This window comes from Muntiacus reevesi, chromosome 19, assembly GCF_963930625.1.
Source record: "Muntiacus reevesi chromosome 19, mMunRee1.1, whole genome shotgun sequence".
NCBI classification, from domain to species: domain Eukaryota; kingdom Metazoa; phylum Chordata; class Mammalia; order Artiodactyla; family Cervidae; genus Muntiacus; species Muntiacus reevesi.
This window is the reverse complement of record NC_089267.1, coordinates 14846896-14868110: the sequence shown is the minus strand read 5'-3', so window position 1 is coordinate 14868110 and position 21215 is coordinate 14846896. Positions and strand designations below refer to the sequence as shown.

Genomic DNA, 21215 nt, shown 5'->3' with positions numbered 1-21215 from the left:
TTGCAGTAATTTAATTTCCACAATAAACTTAATGACCAATTTAATACAAATGTCAGAAGGATTGCTTAGTTGTTGTCTGCATGCTTTCTCTTGTGCAAACATTCGGGAGAACTCCACACAGCTGCCTTTTTACAGCCCCGTTAACATACATCCCAGCAGAATCAGGAAGGCCCCTGTGCATTTCATATTATTAATAAGGTTAACTGGGCACTTAATTAGCAATTTAGTGGTTAGCGCTCCATGATCGGAAGGTCCCCAGAAGATAATTTAGCAGAATTAACTGAAGGCCTTTGTCATCGCCTCCCTGGATGCCTTCTACACCCTCCTAAGCAACGTTGATTCTTAATCCATTACAGGCAGGTTCACAAAGAGGTCACAGATACAAGCAATCAATCCAGTCGCCCAGAGCCAGGGCTGCGGGGCTGCTGCCCCACGAGCCTCCCTGCTGCCCACATTGCAGCCGGGGCTTCTCCAGAAACCATTCTGTGTGTGATACATTGTGATCAGATGTGTAACAGCATCCCTGGTATCCCAAACCAGAAAGACGGATGAGTCAAGGTCTGAGCCTTTAGCTGCAGAATCTGTAGCTCACACTTAAAGCTTTCCTGGACTGTAGTCCTCCAGACTCTTCTATCCATGGGATTTCCCAGGCAAGCATACTGGAGGGGGTAGCCATTCCCTTCTCCAGGGGATCTTCCTGACCCAGGGATCGAGTCTCCTGTGTTGCAGCCAGATTCTTTACCATCTGAGCCACCAGGCTGTCACTGGAATGGCATGACAACTGCTTTGTGGCCCCAAAGTCATTTGTTGTAGGGCTTTCATCACTGAGCTTTCCCACCTGCCCCCAAATAAAGACAGACTTCTCAAAACTTTGCCTCCTTGCTCGCTTCTATCAAGCTGATGGTGAGGCACATGAGTGGAGACACAGAAACTTATTCCCCAGGCCCCCTGCCTTTGACCTCTATGGGGACCATCATCCTGTCCTTCCTTCCCCCTGGTGGTGGTTTAGTCACCAAGTCACGTCCGACTCTTGCAACCCCACGGACTATAGTCTGCCAGGCTCCTCTGTCCATGGGATTCTCCAGGCAAGAATACTGGAGTGGATTGCGATTTCCTGCTCCATCCTCCCCATGTAAATCTGTCTAAAACAACTGACTGAAGGCTTTCCCTGCCCTCCCCAGACTCTGCACTATGTGGGCACTGAGGAAATAAAAGGAAATTGAGCTATTAAGGTGCTAGCAACCCAGTAGGAAAGGCAGAGATTAAGTAAATAAATAATATAGCATCACCAACTTCTTCCCAGGCGGCGCTAGTAGTAAAGCAGCTGCCTGCCAAAGCAGGCAGACGTGTGAGAGGCGGGCTGATGCCCCGGTCGGAAGAACCCCTGGAGGAGGGCAAGGTCCCTGGGCTGCAAAGACTCGGACACAACTGAAGTGATTTCGCACAGACACACAGCAACCTTACGCTATATGTATTGTTATCCCATGCTGGCTAAGAAGACAGAGATCCAAGAGATGAAGCAATAAACTCAAGGGCTTGCAGCTAGAAAGTAGCAGAACCAAGGTTTAAACTCAGGTGTACACAGCCATCTCCTGCTCACCCAAAAGCTGAGCTACCTTCATCACTGCAGTTGTCACACACTCCGAGGGGGGCGGGGGACTACTCATAACACTGGTACAATAAAATATAATTTAGATGGTAAATTAAATTTCCAGTCTGCTGGAAAAAAGAAAATCCACGATGCACTCCAAAGCCCAGTGTAAGTGACTTGGGGTTATCTACTCATGACTGATCTCGTCCTTGGTGTAGACAGTATAGCATCTGCAGTAATTTTAGATACCGTGACGATGCAGGCATGAGGATGAGTTTAGAGAATGAAAAGATGCACTCAACTCGATTAAGCAAAGTCTGCTGAGTCCCTACTATATGGGTGACAGACTGGAAGGGAGGGAGAGAGATAAAGTAGAATAAATTTGACATGAGCCCTGGGTCAAAGAAGCATAGTCGCAGTGAGGGAGGCAGCATGCCCCTCCTGGACTACTTTGAGGGATATATGGCAGTAAGTTCCAGAACAGTAGAGAGAAGATACAATGGGGCCTGACTTTGGGGAGTTACAGAGGCTTTTCAATAGAGATGTTTGAGCTGCCTTTGAATGATGAGGAGCGGGGAAGACAGTCAGTGAGCAGAAGGTAGACGTTGCCTCTTGAGCCAAAGGGATAAACAGTCACAGAAGTCGGAAAGAAGGACAGGGTGTATTTAGGGAGACACAGGAGTTAGTTTACGGTGACTCAAGGACAGGATATTTGCCAAGGGAGTTAGGATGGCAGGGAGAGCAATGAAAAGGTACTTAGGGGGTGGACAGGGTAAATTGTAGAGGATCTTAAATGCCATTCTAAAGAATTGCACTTTTTTTCCTTTTTCTTTTTTTTCCTTTTTCCTGTTTTCTTTTTTTTCTTTCAATGTCAGCCAGGATGATTTTATTTTATTTTTTATTGGACTATAGCTCTTCTACAATGTTGCATTAGTTTCTACAGCACAGCAAAGTGAATCAGCCATACATGTACATATAGCCCCTCATTTTGGGGTGTTTTTCCCATCTAGGTCAGCACTAAGAGCCCTGCCCTGACTAGAGTTCCCTGTGCCATACAGTGGGTTCCCATCAGTTATCTGTTTATAGACAGTCTCCAAAGTGTATATATGAACCTTATTCAATAAGCAGTGCCGCCTATCACAGGATTTTTAGGGAAGAGCCACAGATATGAAACAATAAACTTGGTAAAAAAAAAAAAAAAAAGTGTAGTCAAGGAGACATCTTCCTTCTCCCCACCCCAACACACCCCCAAAACTCCCCCTTTCCCCTACACATCATTCAGAAAAACCATTTCAGCAGACAGGGAGGGTGTGCCTGCCATGGGAATAAGGAGAACTTGGTGGCATCAAAAGGTGTGGGGGGTTTGGACCAGCGTGTGCTGGTGACTGGCCGGAGGGGGCGCAGGGGGAAGGTGTGTAGGGACCGCTGGGCTCTCTGGATGGAAGCTGATGAGTATCCCTGACCCTGACTGAGACAGGGCCCCGGGGGAGGCAGGCAGGTCGGGACGGCCGAGACTGACTCTGGTTCGGACATATGCAGTTAGTGGCCAAGTTGGGATCTGCAGGGGAAGGACTCGGAGCTGTGTCTCAGGTGATCATAGAAGCCGTGGGAGCAAGCCAGATCCCCCACGAGAGGCAGAGCAGAGTGGGCATGCTGCTGCGGCTGCTGCTAAGTCGCTTCAGTCGTGTCCAACTCTGTGCGACCCCTTAGACGGCAGCCCACCAGGCTCCCCCGTCCCTGGGATTCTCCAGGCAAGAGCACTGGAGTGGGTTGCCATTGCCTGCTCCGGAGTGGGCCTGGGGGAAGGCAGACAGGGCGGGTCAGCGCTCACCTCTCCAGCCTCGCCTTCACACTGCTCTCCTCCCACGCCTCCCTACAAACTGTTATCGACTTTCTCGTGGTCTCTCTTGCCTCCCTGCTTTCCCACTAGTGAGATGCCCAGGGCACATCTCCATGGTGATGCGTCCCAAGAGCCTAGCACAGAGCCCAGGGCGAACTTCCTGCCTGAGGAGCGCAATGCGAGGCTGAGCAGGCGGACCTGCAGACTCCTTGCAGTTAAAGGAGCGGGTGAAGCCAAAAATGTTAAGAGGATGGAGCAAAGGAGACTGAGAAAGTGGCCAGAGGAATGGAAAAGCACCCCAAGAAAAGCAGGGGCTGGGTGGAGAAGGGATGCAGAATGCTGCTGAGTTTGGCGAGGAGTGTCCCTCCCGGGGAAACCCAGAGACAGAAGCCAGGCAGCCGTGGGTCAGGGAGTCATTGAACACTGCAATTGTAAAAGATTCTGATCATATGCCTCATTAGCAAGGTCAAATCAAGAAAATGTAAAGTCCGTGTAAACCTAAGAGCGAATCTAATAAGATTAGAGGCTGCTGCTCCCGTTTTTTCACTCATTCTTTTTTTTTATTTTTTCAATTGAAGTATAGTTGCTGCACAATATTATTTGTTACAGCTGTACAGTATAGTGATTCACAATTTTTAAAGGTTACATCCCGTTTATCATTATTATAAAACATTGGCTATATTCCCTGTATTGTACAGTGTATCCTTGTTAACTTATTTTATAGACAGTACTTTATACTTAACCCCATCCTCCTATTTTGCCCCTCCTCTTTTCATCTCCCCACTGGTAATCTCCAGTTTGCTATCTCTAGCTGTCTGTGTCTTTTTTGTTATATTCACTAATCTACTATAGGCTTCTACCATTTTATTTAGGTACAAATAAATTTAATAATAAATTTAGAACAGCAGCCAGTTTGACTTTAATAATCCTTTAAGCATCACAGAATCTTCCAAATCATATACTGCAATGGACTTGAACTGGGGCAAACCCCGGGAGATGGTGACAGACAGGGAGGCCTGGCCTGCTGCAGTTCATGGGGTCACAGAGGGCCAGACACAGCTTGGCGACTGAACAGCACCAACAATAATGTGTGTGTTAGTTGCTCAGTCGTGTCTGACTTATTGCAACCCCATGAACTGTAGCCCACCAGGCTCCTCTGTGCATGGAACTCTCCAGGCAAGAATATTGGAGTGGGTTGCCAATTCCTTCTCCAGGGTACCTTCCTGATCCAAGGATCAAAGCTGGGTCTCCCACACTGTGGGTAGATTCTTTACCATCTTAGCCATCAGGAAAGACTAAATGGAAGTGAAAGTCATTCAGTCGTGTCCAACTCTTTGTCATTCAGTCGTGTCCAATTCCATGGACTATAGAGTCCATGGAATTCTCCAGGCCGGAATACTGGAGCTGGGTAGCCATTCCCTTCTCCAGGGGATCTTCCCAACCCAGGGATCAAACCCAGGTCTCCCACATTGCAGGTGGATTATTTACCAGCTGGGCCACCAGGGAAACCCTGTGTGTTAGTTGCTCAGAAAATATGATCATTACTCAGTGTGTGGGATTCCCTCGTAGCTCAGTCAGCAAAGTGTCTGCCTGCAATGCAGGAGACCTGCGTTCGATTTCTGGGTGGGAATAATCCCATGGAGAAGGAAATAGCAACCCACTCCAATATTCTTGCCTGGAGAATCCTATGGACAGAGAAGCCTGGAGGGCTACAGTCCATGGGGTCGGAAGAGTTGCACACGACTTAGAGACTTAATTACCACTCAGTGTTTATAACTAGAAGTCCTGTAGCCTTCTTCCAAATCATACTACCTTAAATTATTTCATATTTTATATAAGGCAACCAGTAAAACAGCTCAGAACTGCCCAATTATTAGCTTTTAAATGAATAGCAAAGCACTTTCCTCTGGGTTTCAGAAATAACTGAGAACAAAGAGTTTGGCCTCAATCGTTACTTCAATTTTCATTTTTTCCACTAGCTCATCAAAAGTGTTTAGGCTTTTTCAGTTAGGTAAGACCTGACCCAGTAGAACCAAAGAGGGTTTCATAAATGTTTTTCTCTCTGCAGATGCAAAAGATATTTAAGAAACTTCCAGGATTCAAAGAGATCCACATATCAGGATTTAGGTAAGAGAATTGGGCTCTTCTCAATGTTTAAATTTACTATCTCTTTATCCTCTTTTAAAGGCAATGTCATGAGGATTTTAAGGTCCCTTATGCCCCAGTTGTTTAACTCTGCCAAACCCTGAAATCTAAATACATTTCAGATAAAGGAGTTGTCTAATTAGAACATGACTCTAGGTGATTTTTAAGGCATAACACAGGAGCTGCTCCTTCCTCCCTCTGGAGTCAGAAACATGGCTTTCTGCAAAGAGCTTGTCCTCTGTCCTTGGCAATGTCACTACAGAACCTTTTAGGAAAATCCCTCAGCAAAAACAGACCCAAAAAAAGTAGCAGTTAGCTACCTTGCTGTCTGATTGACTGTTTTCCTATCCAGTGCTAAATACTGTCATTGTTTAAGCAAATCAGGCTCACCCTGGGGTGACGGGGGAAACTAATAAAGAGTGGTACCCAAGGGGTAAGAGAATTGGGGGGGACAGGCGTGGGGATGCAAGTACCTTTTTATCACTTTGATGTCTGATCATATTTTTACATCCTTCAGATGTCTGAACCATAATAATGTATTACCATGCAAAATTTAGAAAATTGAAATTTTAAATAGAAGACATGAAATAAAACAGTGCCACACTGAAGCAGATTCCCATCATGTTCATAGGGTTTGCTGTCAAGCAGGCATCTCAACAGTCTGATGTGGGTTCAGGATTTGGGGCAAGATTTATTTTGCAACTTTAAGTTCTCATCATTCAAAACATTTACAAGTGGGATCATAATATGGTATTAAAAAAAAAAATAACTGTGCCACAGGGCATATAGCAGCCGTGGTATGGGCAGAATGAGATCCCTTGCAAGGAGGGGGATGTGTAAAATGGGAGGACAGACCTCACTCAGAGTCCTTCCCAGCCCGTCATCATCTGATGTCTTAAAGCAAGAAGGTCCGTAAGGCGGGTTCCATACTCACAGAGAAGAACTTTGGTGGGGGGCAAGGTGAGGGGCTGTCCACACATTTATTTCTCTTGAGTTATCAGGCACCTCTGGTTTGTGTAATTCCAGAAGAAGGAAATGTTGACATGAACCATGAAAATAACAAAAGATGAAACTCTTAACATTTACCAAACCAAACTCGTTTTTGTGTGTGTGTGTGTGTGTGTGCTTTTTAATTTTAAGATGCTGCTCCACAGTACTCCATGTGAAATCAGATGGATTAGAGAGGAATAAAAGGTGATAGGAGGATACTAGTGTAGACACAAGGTCTTCTGGATAGATCATTGCAGTGAAAGAGCAAATTTTTAATTTAAACCTAACGGAAATGATAGGAATTCTCTTGGTGAATGTTCACATACTCATTATCCCCACCCTTCAAATAAATTGAAAAACTAATAATTAAAGAAAAAATGTTTCAAAAGGAAACCAAAATGTTAGGTAATGAAATTTTGCATGGTAAAAAGTTTAAAGACATATCCCTTAAATTGCATCTTTCCCATGCGTTTTTCTCTATGAGAATTTATTCTTATTTCTGTAAAGGAGTCTTCTAATGTAAATTTGATCACACTTTGCCAATGATTTCCATTATGTTGTATAGACTTAGTCTTCCAGAAAATGTTTTGACCCCTGAATACAATAAATAATATGCTTATGAGTGTGGCAAATTTTAACCATGAAAGCAATGCTCAGAATATTGTAAATCAAACTTCTTATGAAGGAAGTTGCTTTCTCATGGAGCCAGATCCCCCCACAGAAGACCTAAAACTGCAGGAGTCTCAGAGTACCCTCTTTTTGTGAGCTCAATTGTAGAAAACCTGATCTACAATTGCACAAGTACGTTTACGTCAGTGACCTCATTTGGTTCTTTCAACACAACAGGGAAGTAATTAGAACACCTATTATTACCATAATTATGAGGAGGAGCAGTAAAAGTTCCACTTTAAATATCGCTTTAACAATCATCCAGTATAGTTAGAAAGTGCTGTGCCTAGTCGTTCAGGGTGTCCAACTCTTTGCGACCCCATGGACTGCAGCCCACCAGGCTCTTCTGTCCATGGGGATTCTCCAGGCAAGAACACTGGAGTGGGTTGCCATGCCCTTCTCCAGGGGATCATCCCAAACCAGAGATCGAACCCAGGTCTACTTGCATTGCAGGCGGATTCTTTACCGTCTGAGCCACCAGGGAAGCCCAGTTAGAGGGTACACTCCTTCAAAAACTTACTCCTTCAAGAACTTACGTACAAATATCCACAGCAGCTTAATTGCATTAACCAGGAACTGGAAACAACCCCAATGTCCTTCAACAGAGCCGTAGATAAATTGTGATATATTATTATCATAGGCTTCTACTTAGCGAAGGATCAAACTATCAGAATGCACAACAACATGGATTTATTTCAAAATAATTATGTTGAGTGAAAGATGCCAGAAAAAAAAAAAAAGGAGTATGGTATAATTCCATTTGCATTTAACTCTAGATAATGAAAAGCAGGGCTTCCCAGGTGGCACTAGTGGTGAAGAATTTGCCTGCCAATGCAGGAGACTTAAGAGACACGAATTCCATCCCTGGGTTAAGAGCCCCTGAAGGAAGGCATGGCAACCGACTCCAGTATTCTTGCCTGGAGAATCCCACAGACAGAGGAGCCTGACAGGCTACAGTCCATAGGGTCGCACAGAGTTGGACACAGCTGAATCAACTTAGCATGCACGCATGCACAATGCAAGCTAGTCTGTAGTGAGAGAAAACAGACCAGTTGTTCCTTAAGGAGGGGGAGACAGAGAGAGATGAAAGGAGAGGATTATAAACAGGCATAAGTAGACTTTTGGGGGTATGAATTTGATTGTAGTGATGGTTTCATGGGTATATAGTATGAAATTTATCAGACTGTACACGTGCAACATGTGTATTTTGTTTTATGATAATTATATCTCAACAAAACAATTCTGTGAAGTTAATAGGACTGGGGTCTTGGCCCAGGAAGCTCAGTCTTTCTCCAGAGCTTCACGGATTGAAAACTATTGCTGAAAACAAGCAAGAGACAAGCCCTGAATAAATGTCTAGTAGTAGGAGCAGAGTCCGTTTCAGTCATGTTACATCAAAGAATAACAGTGAGTGAATTTGTGATCCAGGCAGAAAGAGCAGCAATGCAAATCCCATCACGTGTGTAGAGTCTTTGTAAGCAGCTAGCACTTGAGACATAAAGTGGGAAAACTGAATGTAGCTTCTGAACTAAACTCACATATATGCCCAGAGAAGTCCAGAATGTTTTTTCAGTCTGGTGACCAAATGACCTTTCTGACACAAGCAGGTAGTGACATGGGAAAATGAACCCAGGTTTATGGTCGTGTAGGCCAGGGTTTGAATACCAGTTCTGCCACTTTCCAAATGATAGCTTTCCCTCTCTCTGCATCTTCCCTTATCTATGAAATGGGAGTCATGTTGTTGAAAAGATTAAATGACGGTGAACCTAAACTGCCCGCAACAAACCACCCTCTCAATAAACAGGTATTTGTTTTTTCTGCAGCCTGTTCCACAGTAGATTGTACCATCCCCCTTAAGTCTTACTGATTAAAGCAATTCAAAATCAATCAGTCAACAAAACTCCAGTTCCAGGGTCAAGTCTCAGATAAATTAACTTCAGGAATAAACTAATCATACAATGCCATACAGAGGATGAGAAACCCTTTTATAAAATATTTTTTTTAAAAAACTTCCTGGTACTAGTAGCACTGAAAACCTGAGAGCTATAGGATATATTTGGAACCTCTATAAAAGGAATATAAGGAAATCAAAGAGTTTAAATATGCATAATCTTTGCATTAGGGCTCAAATTCTAATAAGAAACATCATAGAATAATGTTTACTTCCTGAGATTCATATGGTTCTCAAAATTTCCATCCAGATTCTGATGGCAGTTTATATGTTTCCTTCAAAGCTCTGAACAAACATGAGAGACAATGCAATATGTATATGAATTGATTCATTGAATGTCTCAGTAAATTTGTTGAAAACTCTTTCTCCTTTCCATGTTTCCCTTGTGCATGATGAAATGAAGACCAAAGAAAGAAAAAGATGGGTAATTTGAACTTTTTTTCCTACTGTTTTGAAATATAGTACTGTTTTGAAACATAGACACATTTATATGCTAATCTGTTAGAGGTCATTTTTACATATAAAATCTGGATAAGTCGTTGACTATTGGTGACTTAGTTTAATGGGAGTAGCTGATCAATTGGTCAGCAGTAGAAAAGAATTCTTGAATCAAAATCACTACATGAGATACAAAGGTAAAAGGTGACTTTATCAGTGGAAGTGTCTTCTATAAAACTCAAAAGCTTTTCAGAAGAAAATCATAAAAGCACCAATGTGCAATGCAAGTATGTCTCAACAATTTCCTAAATGTCATATGTTTGGGCAGTTGTCAGTCTGGTTGCACACTCGTGCATGCAACATACTTAGGTCTGGAATAAAGCAGAAAAACTAATTTGCCCCTTGGCTCCAAGGTCAGCTTGACTGGGCAAAGCTCAGTAACAGGCATCTAGCTTGGCTCCTGTAATTGGTGAAATAACCAAATGTAGACTTTGACTAATCATGTGGCCTGAAGAACTGCTGAGAATACACATTATTGGCTCCTGTGGCCTTTAAAACATTTTTGTATCCCTCCGTGTGAATTTATGGCATAAACAAAGAGGTGAAATCTGGTCATAGACAACAGAGCTAAAGAGAGCCCTATTTCATTTATAAATGCATAAGGGCATTGAATCAATAAATATGAGAATAAATACAGTTAATCATGAACTATTTCCCTTTCTCTTTTCTCACATCTCCCTTCCAAGATGTTATTTTAAAAGCAACTTGAGGGAAGACAAAATTATGTTTAATACAGAGCTGTATCTTTTTAATTAAAAAATGCTTCTTGAAAAAAACAGGAAAGAAATAGCCTTGAGAACCGAAGTTTTGACTTAGTCACAATACTTAAACATTATTGTCCTATTGCTCTATCCTACTTCTATTTCACAGACCTTCCTAAAGGAGGCTACTTGTAGATTAAAAAAGATAATTCATCCTTCTTACTGATTGGCCACAAAAACACTGGTCAACACCAGCAACTCTTGACAATTAACACTTTTTCACAAAGACCTGAAATGAAAATCTATGGTCCCTTGATCCAGTTGGCATTCCCTCTTCAAGATGGATTTAAGTCTCATCATAACAATCTATTCCAGAGCTAAAATGTACATTAATTCTTTCCCGCCTTTCAAATTTCTGATAAACACTGAGATTAGTTTCAAGTGTGATATTCATTAAGAGCCCATCAGGAAAGAGGTTGAAGCTGTCCTGAAGCTTTGTAGCAGCACAGTGGTTCTCTTTACAAGGCACGTAGCAATGGCTTTGGGTGTGACGTGTCCCCTGCTATCTACAGGACAAGCTCCACAGAGATGCAACTTACAGCCATCTTCAAGAAAGGCAAGGCAGAAGCAAAAAGCCCTGCCAGTGACCCTCTGTCATTTGATTCCAACAAAATTGAAAGTGAAGGAGACCCTCATGGAACGATGAAGGAAGAGACGCAAAGAGAACTCTATCCCACAGCTTCAGAGCTCAGAAAGTTGATCAGCAGAGCCCTGGAGGAAGACCAGTCCTTGGATGTGGGGACAATTCAGTTCACTGACGGTCAGTGGGTGATTTCATAGTTCTGAGAGTATCCTCATTCTGATGGAGACAAGGAGGCTTGAATGTCTCCTGGTCACTGTCATTTTAATGCGTCCTGTAGAGTCGATCATTTCTGTGACTTCTGTTGCATTTTTGTTTTGTTGTTTCGCTATTGTTTTTCAGTCACTATGTCTAACTCTTTGCGACCCCATAGATTGCAGCACACCAGGCCCCCCTGTCCCTCACTATTTCCCAGAGTCTTCCCAAGTTTGTGTCCATTGAATCAGTGATGCCATCCAACCATCTCATCCTCTGTCATCCTCTTCTCCTTTTGCCTTCAATCTTTCCCAGCATCAGGGTCTTTTCTAATGAGTCAGCTGTTCACATCAAGTAGCCAAAGTATTAGAGCTGCAGCATCAGTCCTTCCAATGAGTATTCAGGGTTGATTTCCTTTAGAATTCCCTGGTTTGATCTCCTTGCTGTCCAAGGGACTCTGAAGAGTCTTCTCCCACACCATAGTTTGAAAGCATCAATTCTTCTGCTCTCTGCCTTCCTTACGGTCCAACTGTGACTCTGGAAGGAATCATTTCTGTCTCTCCTCACTGTCCCCAAGGTCTCATTTGATAAAACTTTCATGACCACTTCATGCCATAAATAGTTCTAGGGAAGCCGACAGCTGTAGCTCCATCCAGCTCAACAACAGCCACCCACCAAGTCCAGGTGGAGAGAAGAACCTGGGTGGTATTCCCCTGGCACAACCCAGATTCCCTCATCTAGTAAATTGGTCAGGGCACAGGAGGAAACAGATGGCACATTCATATTAGAATAATTTGAGAAGAATTTGATAAAGGGACTATTTATAAAGGTTTCCCTAATGCCCAGAGGCAGAGGAGGAAATGGCAACCCACTCCAGTACTCTTGCCTGGAAAATTCCATGGACAAGAAGAGGCTGATGGGTTACAGTCCATGGGGTCACAAAGAGTCGGACACAACTGGACATGCACGCTATGCCCAGAGAACTAGAACAGTTCCCTGGAGCTGGAAGCAATAAGGCCCTGCCGCTACCTCCAGGCCTGATCTAACCAGCAGTCCCCAACCTTTTGGGCACCAGGGACTGGTTTCATGGAAGACAGATGAAGGGGGAAGGGAATGGTTCAGCAGTAATGCAGCAGTGGGCAGCCATGTGGGAATGGCAAAAGAAGCTTTGCTCCTTCACCCACCATTCACCTTCTGCTGGCCCAGTCCCTATCAGGCCTTGGACTGGTATGGGCCTGAGGGTTGAGGACCCCTCATCTAAGCCATCCCAAAGACTGGGAGCGAGGAACCACTGATATGGTTCATATAAGTCAACTTCTCGGGGCAGAGAGTTGTGGAGAGAGAAGAGTGTATAGATCTAAAGGAGTCAGCAGAGAAGCAGGACCCTCAGAGGGTGCCTGGAGGGACCCAGGAGCCTGGAACTCTTCACAATTCCCAGTGCTCCAGGCATAATAGATGAGCTCTGGAAATGTCATTTTAGTGTGACCTGGCATGAAACTGGCATTCTCTGTCAGTTCTGTTTCTGTAATTTAGATAGTCAAACTCAACTCTGGAAAACTTTACAAAGATCTCTTGGGATTAGATAGAGGGCATGTCAGTAAAGATGTCAGTAAGCATTAAAATCCTCTTGGTTCACTTTTGAATTTCTAGTTCAGTGAAAAACTTCAGGCTCATCTTCTAGGCCACCTGATACTCTGGGTTGGTCTCTTGGTTAAATCCTTTGGGATAATCTGAAAATCTGGCTTCAGGGTGGAAGCAAGCCTCACAAGGACTCACAAATGGTCCTTGGTCCCTGTATTTATTCTAGACTTTCCTTTCTTCATCAGTTTAGCAATATTTTTGTTCCCACTGGCCTAGCCAGTGAGCCTGCCTGCTTGGTCCAAATGTGTACAACTAACGACCTTGAAAACCACCTTAATGACTGTTCTATCACATAGACTTGCACAATGCACCCCCTGCAACTGTCCTTCGGTAGATCCTAAAGGATCAATGACCACCAATGCATTTGATGCTGATTTCTTGATAATTTGTTGTACCCTCCTTAAGGACTGACTTTTGCCACATTTTACAACCCTCCCTGTTTTACTGCCCCAACCACAAAAAAAAAAAAAAAAAAAAAAAAAAAGGGCGGGGGGGACACTGAACCCTTGTGATATTTTTTTACCCACAGAAATTGTTGAGCCATTGCCAAGCCTGGATCCTGACACCCAGTTGGTGCTGCCCACTCTCCTCACTGATATCACAAAGGTGAGTTTGTTATCCTTTGTCCTTCAAATAGGAACAAAGCCTCCAAACTTCCATCAAAAAAAAAAACAGCCTAAGGACTGAACAGAGCAAGATCCCCTCTGCAGTGCCAACTGAATCTAAAAAAGAATGCATACATGTATGTATATAACTGAGTCACTTAGTACACGTGAAACTAACACAACATTTTAAATCACTATGCTCCAATAAAAATAATCAAATAAATATAATTATTTACTGTGTTTTACAGGCAGTACTTGCTTACCCACTTTCAGTGTCTGTATTAATAAAACATAATACAACTTGCATTTCAAATATCCTTAAATTCAAAGTTTTCTTCAACATAGTTAGAGCTTTGTTCCAATTAGAATCAGAATATGCCTTTTTTGATAAAACAAAAAAGTTTTATCATATTTATGAAGTGAAAAAGAATACTTACAATAGAATGTATTATTTGACTTTGACTTTCTGAAACAAATACAAGCATAAAAATACATTCGTTCTTAAGTCTTAAGGTCTTTATATATTTCAGGGGGTTGCAAGTATAAATTAATGTCTTAGGAAGTACAAAGTTATGAATTCAGTAATAATTTTTGTATTTAAAGGTATGTTCATTTAATTTACACTAAAAGTTGTCACTGGGGGTTCATAACTGAAAGTGATGACTAAGCTCTATTCCCTTTTTCAATGAAAGAATTCATAAGTTCAAACATGATTGACGCATGTTTCAAAGTATTTCAGTTATAAGTTAACCCCACACAGGCAGACTCAGTTAGCCAAGAGACTGTATTCTGCTGCTGTATCAATGCATCTTTTCCTTTCAGGACTTGTTTCTGTATCAGAACCTATATCAGAATCCACAGTAGATTCAAGTCAACTACAAAATGATTTGCTTAAATTTAAACGAAAATAATAATAATAATAAAGAGCATAGCCCTTCTCAGATACAGAGCAATGTCCCTTGTCACCACCTGTCTCTCTAAATCCTTCTTCAGGATGCTACCCTGAGTCCAGAACTTCCTCTTGGTCAACCCAGGCTGGAGACAGTGGACAGAGCAGGACACAGTCTACCTGGTGAGTAGAGTCTATGGTCTAGAGTCACAGACCCTTCCCACAGGGTCTATGTTAGATGACAACATCCTTTCTAAGGAATCCATCTATGACACTGCTTCAAAGTCCAGTGATTAAAGTCCTCCTCAGCCCGGGAGAGGGTTGGCTCCCCACAGCATTTCCAGCTGAAGAGCCATCCACTGAACTTCTGATGAGGCGATCACCCTCAGCCTCCTTTCCTCGGCTCTCGGCCCCAGCCCCCCAGAGAACACTGAAAGCCCTTTCCCGAAAGATCTGGTGAAAGAAGCTGAAACCAAAGCAGCACCAACTGCCCACACAGAACAGCTGTCTCTGCTGGGCTTCAAACCTGAGAGCTTGTCAGGACAAGGTAGGTCCTAAAGCCCACATCCACGGCAAGGGGCCATGGCGACAGAGGAGTGGGCCCTGACAGTCAGTGTTTGGATTCCTGTTCACCATACACAGGCTGACCATGGATGCTCTCTGTTCTTCCATGTGTGTTTCTTTACTGCCAGTTACCGCACGTATAATGGTCTATAAGGATGTCAATAAATACTGAAATCCTCCTGGTTCACTTTTTTTTATATTTTTTACTTTTTCAGTAATTTTTTTTTAATCGAAGCACGGTTGATTTGCAATGTAGTGTTAATTTCTGCTAAGTGATTCAGTCATACATATGTACACATTTTTTTCAGATTCTTTTCCATTATGGTTTATCACAGGATATTGAATATAGTTCCCTGTGTGACACAGTAGGGATCTTATTGTTTATTCATCCTGTATATAATGGTTTGCATCTGCTAAACTCAAACCCCCAGCCCTCGCTGAATACCCTCCCTCTTGGCAACCACGAGTCTGTTCTCTATATTTGTGAATCTACTTCTGTTTTATAGATAGTTTCATTTGTGTCATATTTTAAATTTCACATATAAGTGATATCATATGGTACTTGTCTTTCTCTTTCTGAATAACTTCAATTAGTATGGTAATCTCTAGTTCCATTCATATTGCTGAAAGTGGTATTATTTCATTGTGTTCTATAGCTGAGTAGTATTCCATTGTTTATCTATACCACATCTTTATCCATTCATCTGTCAACATATGTTTAGGTCATTTCCATGTCTTGGCTATTGTGAACACTGATGCTATGAACATTGAGATACCCATATCCTTTTGAATTACAGTTTTGTCTGGATACATGCCCAGGATTAGGATTGCTAGATCATATAGTAATTCTATCTTTAGTTTTTTGAAGCTCCGAGTTCACTTCTGAATTTTCAAGAATGTTTAATTTTGAGGCAATAGGGTCAAATTTTCTCACAATTTAGGAGGAAATCTTTATCAAGATATGAAGACCTTAGGAAAACAAAAATCAATATACTGCAGAAGAGTCCTTTTTTAGTGCAAGAAATAGTGGATATAATGGCTTTGAAAGTGAAAGTTAGTCACTCAATTTTGTCTGACTCTTTGTGACCCCATGGACTCTAGCCCACCAGTCTCCTCTGTCCATGGAATTCTCCAGGCAAGAATACTGGAGTGGGTTGCCATTCCTTCTCCAGGGAATCTTCCCAACCCGGGATCAAACCCAGGTCTCCCACATGAGGCTAATAAGTATGACCTGTGATTCTAAGTGAAAATGCCAGGAAAGATTGTTGTTGTTGATATTTTTACAGGAGTTTTACTGTTTTAGTTAGGGCTCTTTACAAACTTCTACAGGTTTGAGTGGTCTATCTCACTTCTATTTTACTCATAAACCTTGTGTGAAATTAATATGTAATTTTACTGTATACAAGGTTTTTCACAAAAATATATATTGCATGACTGCAGAACCACCTATTCAGATCATATCTGGTTTACATGATTATCAGTGAATGAATGTTAACCACATGACACAGTTATCTATTTCTGCATTATAAATCACCCCTAAAGTTAGTGTCTTAAATTAACAACCATTTATTTTGCCCATAAATCTGAAATTTGGACAGGAATCAGTAGGGACAGCTCTTCTCTGCCCCATATTGTATAAGCTAGACTATCTCAACTGGTATTGAAGATCTTTTTTCAAGAGGGTTCACTCACATGGCTGGCAAGTCAGTGCTCAGCCAGAGCTGTTGACTGGACTACTCATTTCTTCTCTGTGTATCCTCTCGGAGGGGCTGCTTGAGCTTCCTCCCAGCATGACAGCTGGTTTCAAAGAGTCATTACCACAAGAGAAAAAAAGTGGAAGGTGCCAATCTCCTCAGGGCCCAGAAACAGTGTCACTTCCTCACATACCAATGGTTAGGCAGCCATTTTGTTTAAAGAGGAGGGAACACAAATCTTGTCTCTTGATGGAAAAAGTAATAAAGTATTCATGGTTATTGATAATCAGCCACAATCCACATCAACCACTACTTTGACTTTTAAATTACTTAAAAGTTGCTTGGATAAAACAAACCACCTTTTGATGACATGAGGGATATAAAGTTCTCACTGAATCCCTTTCCTTCATTAGCATATCAAAAAAGCTTTATTATAAGATCAGCATTTCAGGTATATTAACTAAAACGATAGTATATGTATGGTGAAAGTATTATTGTAGTTTCAAAATTGCTTTACTGTTTTCATTTTATTATACATTCCTTCCATTCATAAATATAGCATAGAACACTAAAGCTGGAAGGACTCTTAGACATAATCTAGTTAAACTTTATGTTTCACAGGTAAGAAAACCAAGGCTAGAGATGGAAATTGCCTTGCTCAAGATCACACCATAGCTGGTCACAAAGTCAGTACCATCCATCTGTTACACTATGCTTGGCTTTAAATGGCCCATCATTTAAAATGTTATGTTCTTTTGATCTTGTTTGCCCTCCACTCATAGTCTTTTTTTCTCTATTTCACTACGTTGTCATTGTTTTAGTAGTCTAGCCTTGTAAGTCTTCACCTCCTAATCTTACCTCCCAATCACTACAATTTTCACAAGGTTTCACACATTACAGGGACACAACTTTCACAAAAATCACAGATTTTGTTTTCAATTTAGCAGCTTCATTTTCATCTTCATTTTACTTGATGCTGCTGGCATGAGCTCCTGCTGACACTGCCTTCTTGAAATTCCTTCATTCGGCTTTCACAAATGAATCATTCTTGTTTCTTAGGTTTTATTAATAATTTTTAATTAAAATGCTGCCTCTTTCCCCAAAAAAGATAATGATGGTTTACAGACATATATGAAACACAGTAAGTTTTGTTTTTAAAGAATTGAAAGAAAATAGAAGAAAGGATGAAACAAAACTAGGTCAGATGATACTTTTACAGTAGTAAAAATATTTGGGAATAAGACAGAGGTGATGGTTACATTATATTGTGAATTTTCCTCACAATTACTGAATCATTTTTTTTAATCATCAGATATTTATAACTAATGAATAATTTTGGAATAACAGAATTAAGACAATATTTAGCTGAATAGAGTCATCCCTTCTTTTGTATATTTGACATTTTACAATTTGAATCATGTTTTTGTAATTTATTTTATAGTATAGTATTTTGAAGTATAGTAGATTTACAGGGTTGTGTTAATTTCTGCCGTACAGCAAAGTGATCAGTTATACACATATTTACATTCTTTTTCATACTCTTTTCCATTATGATGTATCATAGAATATTCAATATAGTTCCCTGTGCTATACAGTACAAGCTTATTGTTTATCCGTCCTGTAGTTTGCATCTGCTAATCTCAATACTTCCCTCCCCCACCCCTCCCCCCTTGATAAACACAAGTCTGTCGTCTGTGTTTGTGAATCTGTTTCTGTTTTCTAGATTATTTCATTTGTTGAAACATCCACTTTAAAATGTCTAGCTTCATGCTATGTTTCACCTCAATCATATTTTTTTTTAAGTCACATGATTCTGTAGGGAAAATTGTGTGCAAAATAAACATCAGAAAGTTCTTTGTGTGCTTTAGGTGGTTCATGAATTTGGCTTTGAGATTCTTGGCAGACTGTACAGTGAGGACAATGCAATTAGTCACACAATTTGGAATCTGTATGCTTACAGCGTGGTAATTGCTTAGGAGAAAAATTTTCTCCTACAGGTCCTCTTAAGGAGGAGCGTCTGGGTTACAGTGAACCGTGTCCTGTCTGTATCAGCTTCCCTACAGCATAAACTTGCTGTCAGATATTTCCTAGAAAGCGCTCACTGGAGATGCATAGCAAATGCCCAAGCCCAGTTCACAACAGCAGTTTCATGAGAGGGCAGCTGCTGACCGACTGCATTAACTCAAGGATTGATTTTAGAATATCCATAGGAATGACTATACTGCATAACCTTCAGCCAATGCTCCATAAAATAAATTAAAAATTGTACTCAGAACTGACCTTTTGATTAGTATTGATGAAGAAGCACTGTATTTGCTGGCCTGGGCTTAGATAACAAATATGCTGTGTTGCCAATGAATGGGAGATCATACACTTTCAAAATCAGCCCGACCAGAGATAGAAAGCATGTATCTCAATGACCAGTGAAGACGCCAATTAGAAAACATCCCTGATAAAAGGTATATATATGTAGAACAGAGAGGGTCATGGAACAAAGAGCAGCTCTAGGCAGGACCACGGGTTCCCTTCCTCATAAAATTCTGGGTCTTTCCCCAGCACAGGTATCTGATAGCCAGAACTCCATAGCCCTGCACCTTGGCATCACTAAGATAATTCTAGCCTGGGAAATTTTTAAGGTCAGTGTCACCAAACGCCCACTAAGCTATTAAAATCTCAGTCAAGTACTCATAGAAAACTCTCAACTGAAGTAGTTTAATATAGTGGTTAATCCCATGAGATAAAGTACTTGCAAGATGTGCCTCTGGAACTCTAAATGAATTGGTATCTATCTTGCCTGGAATTCTGCAGTCTTCTATTTTTATTTTTTTAGGGTACCCCTTTCTTTCTTGCAGAGCCAGTTATCTGTTAAGATCACACCTACTTCATAAATATAAGTCATATACCTATAGAATAAACTCAACATAATGTTCTCTACATAACATGCATCTAACATATTCAAAAGTAGTATCAAATCTTTAGGATAGAAATTTTGTGTGGTTTGGTTTGGTTTGGGTTTGGTTTGGTGTAGGGGTGTGTAGGCAGCAATACATTTTCCTGTTCACTCATTAGAATGATAACCTGATCTATCAAAAAAGAAGCTCTTTAGTGTTCTCTCAAATACCAGAGTTTTTCACTTGCTAGAATGCCTTGTAAGATGAAAGCCAGATCTCTCAATAAATTGCAATATTCTAAAGGTGAAAAAGCAAACTTTAGGCAGAGCTATTTTATACTGGACATTATTTTGCATTTTATTACCCTATATTAGACTGGATTCTCCAGAGAAACAGAGCCAATAGGGGATTAGATATAGAGAAAGAGATAGAGAAAGATAGAGATGATAGTGACAGAGGAAGAGATAGAGAGATGATTGAGATTCAGACAGAGATAGAGAAAGAGCCCATGTGGGCTTCTCAGGTGGCACCAGTGGTAAAGAATCCACTTGCCAAAGCAGGAGATAGAAGAGACGCGGGTTTGATCCCTGGGTCAGGAAGATCCTCTGGAGGAGGGCACAGCAATCTACTCCAAGTATGCTTTCCTGGAGAATCCCATGGACGGAGGAGCATGCTAGGCTGCAGTCCATAGGGTAGCACAGAGTTGGATACGACTGAAGCGACTTAGCACACAGCACACAGAGAGACGATAAAGACAGGGAAAGAGAGAAAGAGAAAGAAATAGAGATAGATTTACTATGAGGAATTGGTTCATATGATTATAGAGGCTGTGACATCTCAGATTTACAGTCGGTAAGCTGGAGACCTAGGAGCATCAGTGGTGTAAGTCCCAGTCTGAGTCCAAGTCCAAAAGAAAAAGAAGACCAGAATTCCAGCTCAAAGACAGGTAGAGAGTGAACTCTACCTTACTTCACCTTTTGTCCTATTCAGGCCTCCAACAGATTGGGCGAGGCCCACTCACATTAGGGAATAATCTGCTTTACTCAGCCTGCTAATTCACATCTTAATCCCATCCTGAAACACCCTCACAGACATGCCCAGAATAGTGTTTATCCAAATATATAGGCATCCCATGGCCCAGTCAAATTAACCATCACAGCCCTTATCTGGGTAATAGGTCAAAACACCATGGCTTTCTGGCTTTTCTTAATCTTGCCTCAGCCTTTGACTCCAGTGAAAGGAGTCAGGGAGATGAGCTAAACTGAATGAACCCATTAGAGAGAGCCAATTAAGTGGTCCAGAAAGAATGGTCTCTTCTGGTTGGATTGCTCACCATTCCCACAATATGGCATCCATAGTCACACTTTTGTGGCTTTGCACAGATTATTTTCTCTTGTGCTTATAATACCCATCCATCCTTCTAGCCTGAAGACCTCCTACTGACACTTTAAGTTCCAGCTAACGTGCCACCTCCTCTGTGAAGCTTTTTCCCAAATGCTACCTGAAAAGACTCATAATTCCCTAACTCTAAAAAGTACATATACACATAACCAAGTTACCACTCGGTACCAACATGATTGCTACGCATATCTGGGGTCCCTCCAAGATTGACTTGCTGAAGTGGAAAAATGTGTTCTTATTCCTTTAAAAAAAAAAAAAAATCCTGTACTGAGCACAGTGTCTGACACATGCTGGGGGTTTCATAACTCTT

At 41.5% G+C, this 21215-nt stretch overlaps 1 protein-coding gene across 1 annotated transcript in view; it reads left to right on the top strand.

Moving 5' to 3' along the window:
• Positions 1-21215, top strand: part of IMPG1 (interphotoreceptor matrix proteoglycan 1) — a 146632-nt gene that overhangs the window by 54761 nt on the left and 70656 nt on the right. The window contains 5 exon segments of the mRNA XM_065911797.1: positions 5500-5558; positions 9590-9610; positions 10958-11205; positions 13391-13467; positions 14460-14538. Coding sequence (XP_065767869.1) covers positions 5500-5558; positions 9590-9610; positions 10958-11205; positions 13391-13467; positions 14460-14538 — 484 coding nt within the window.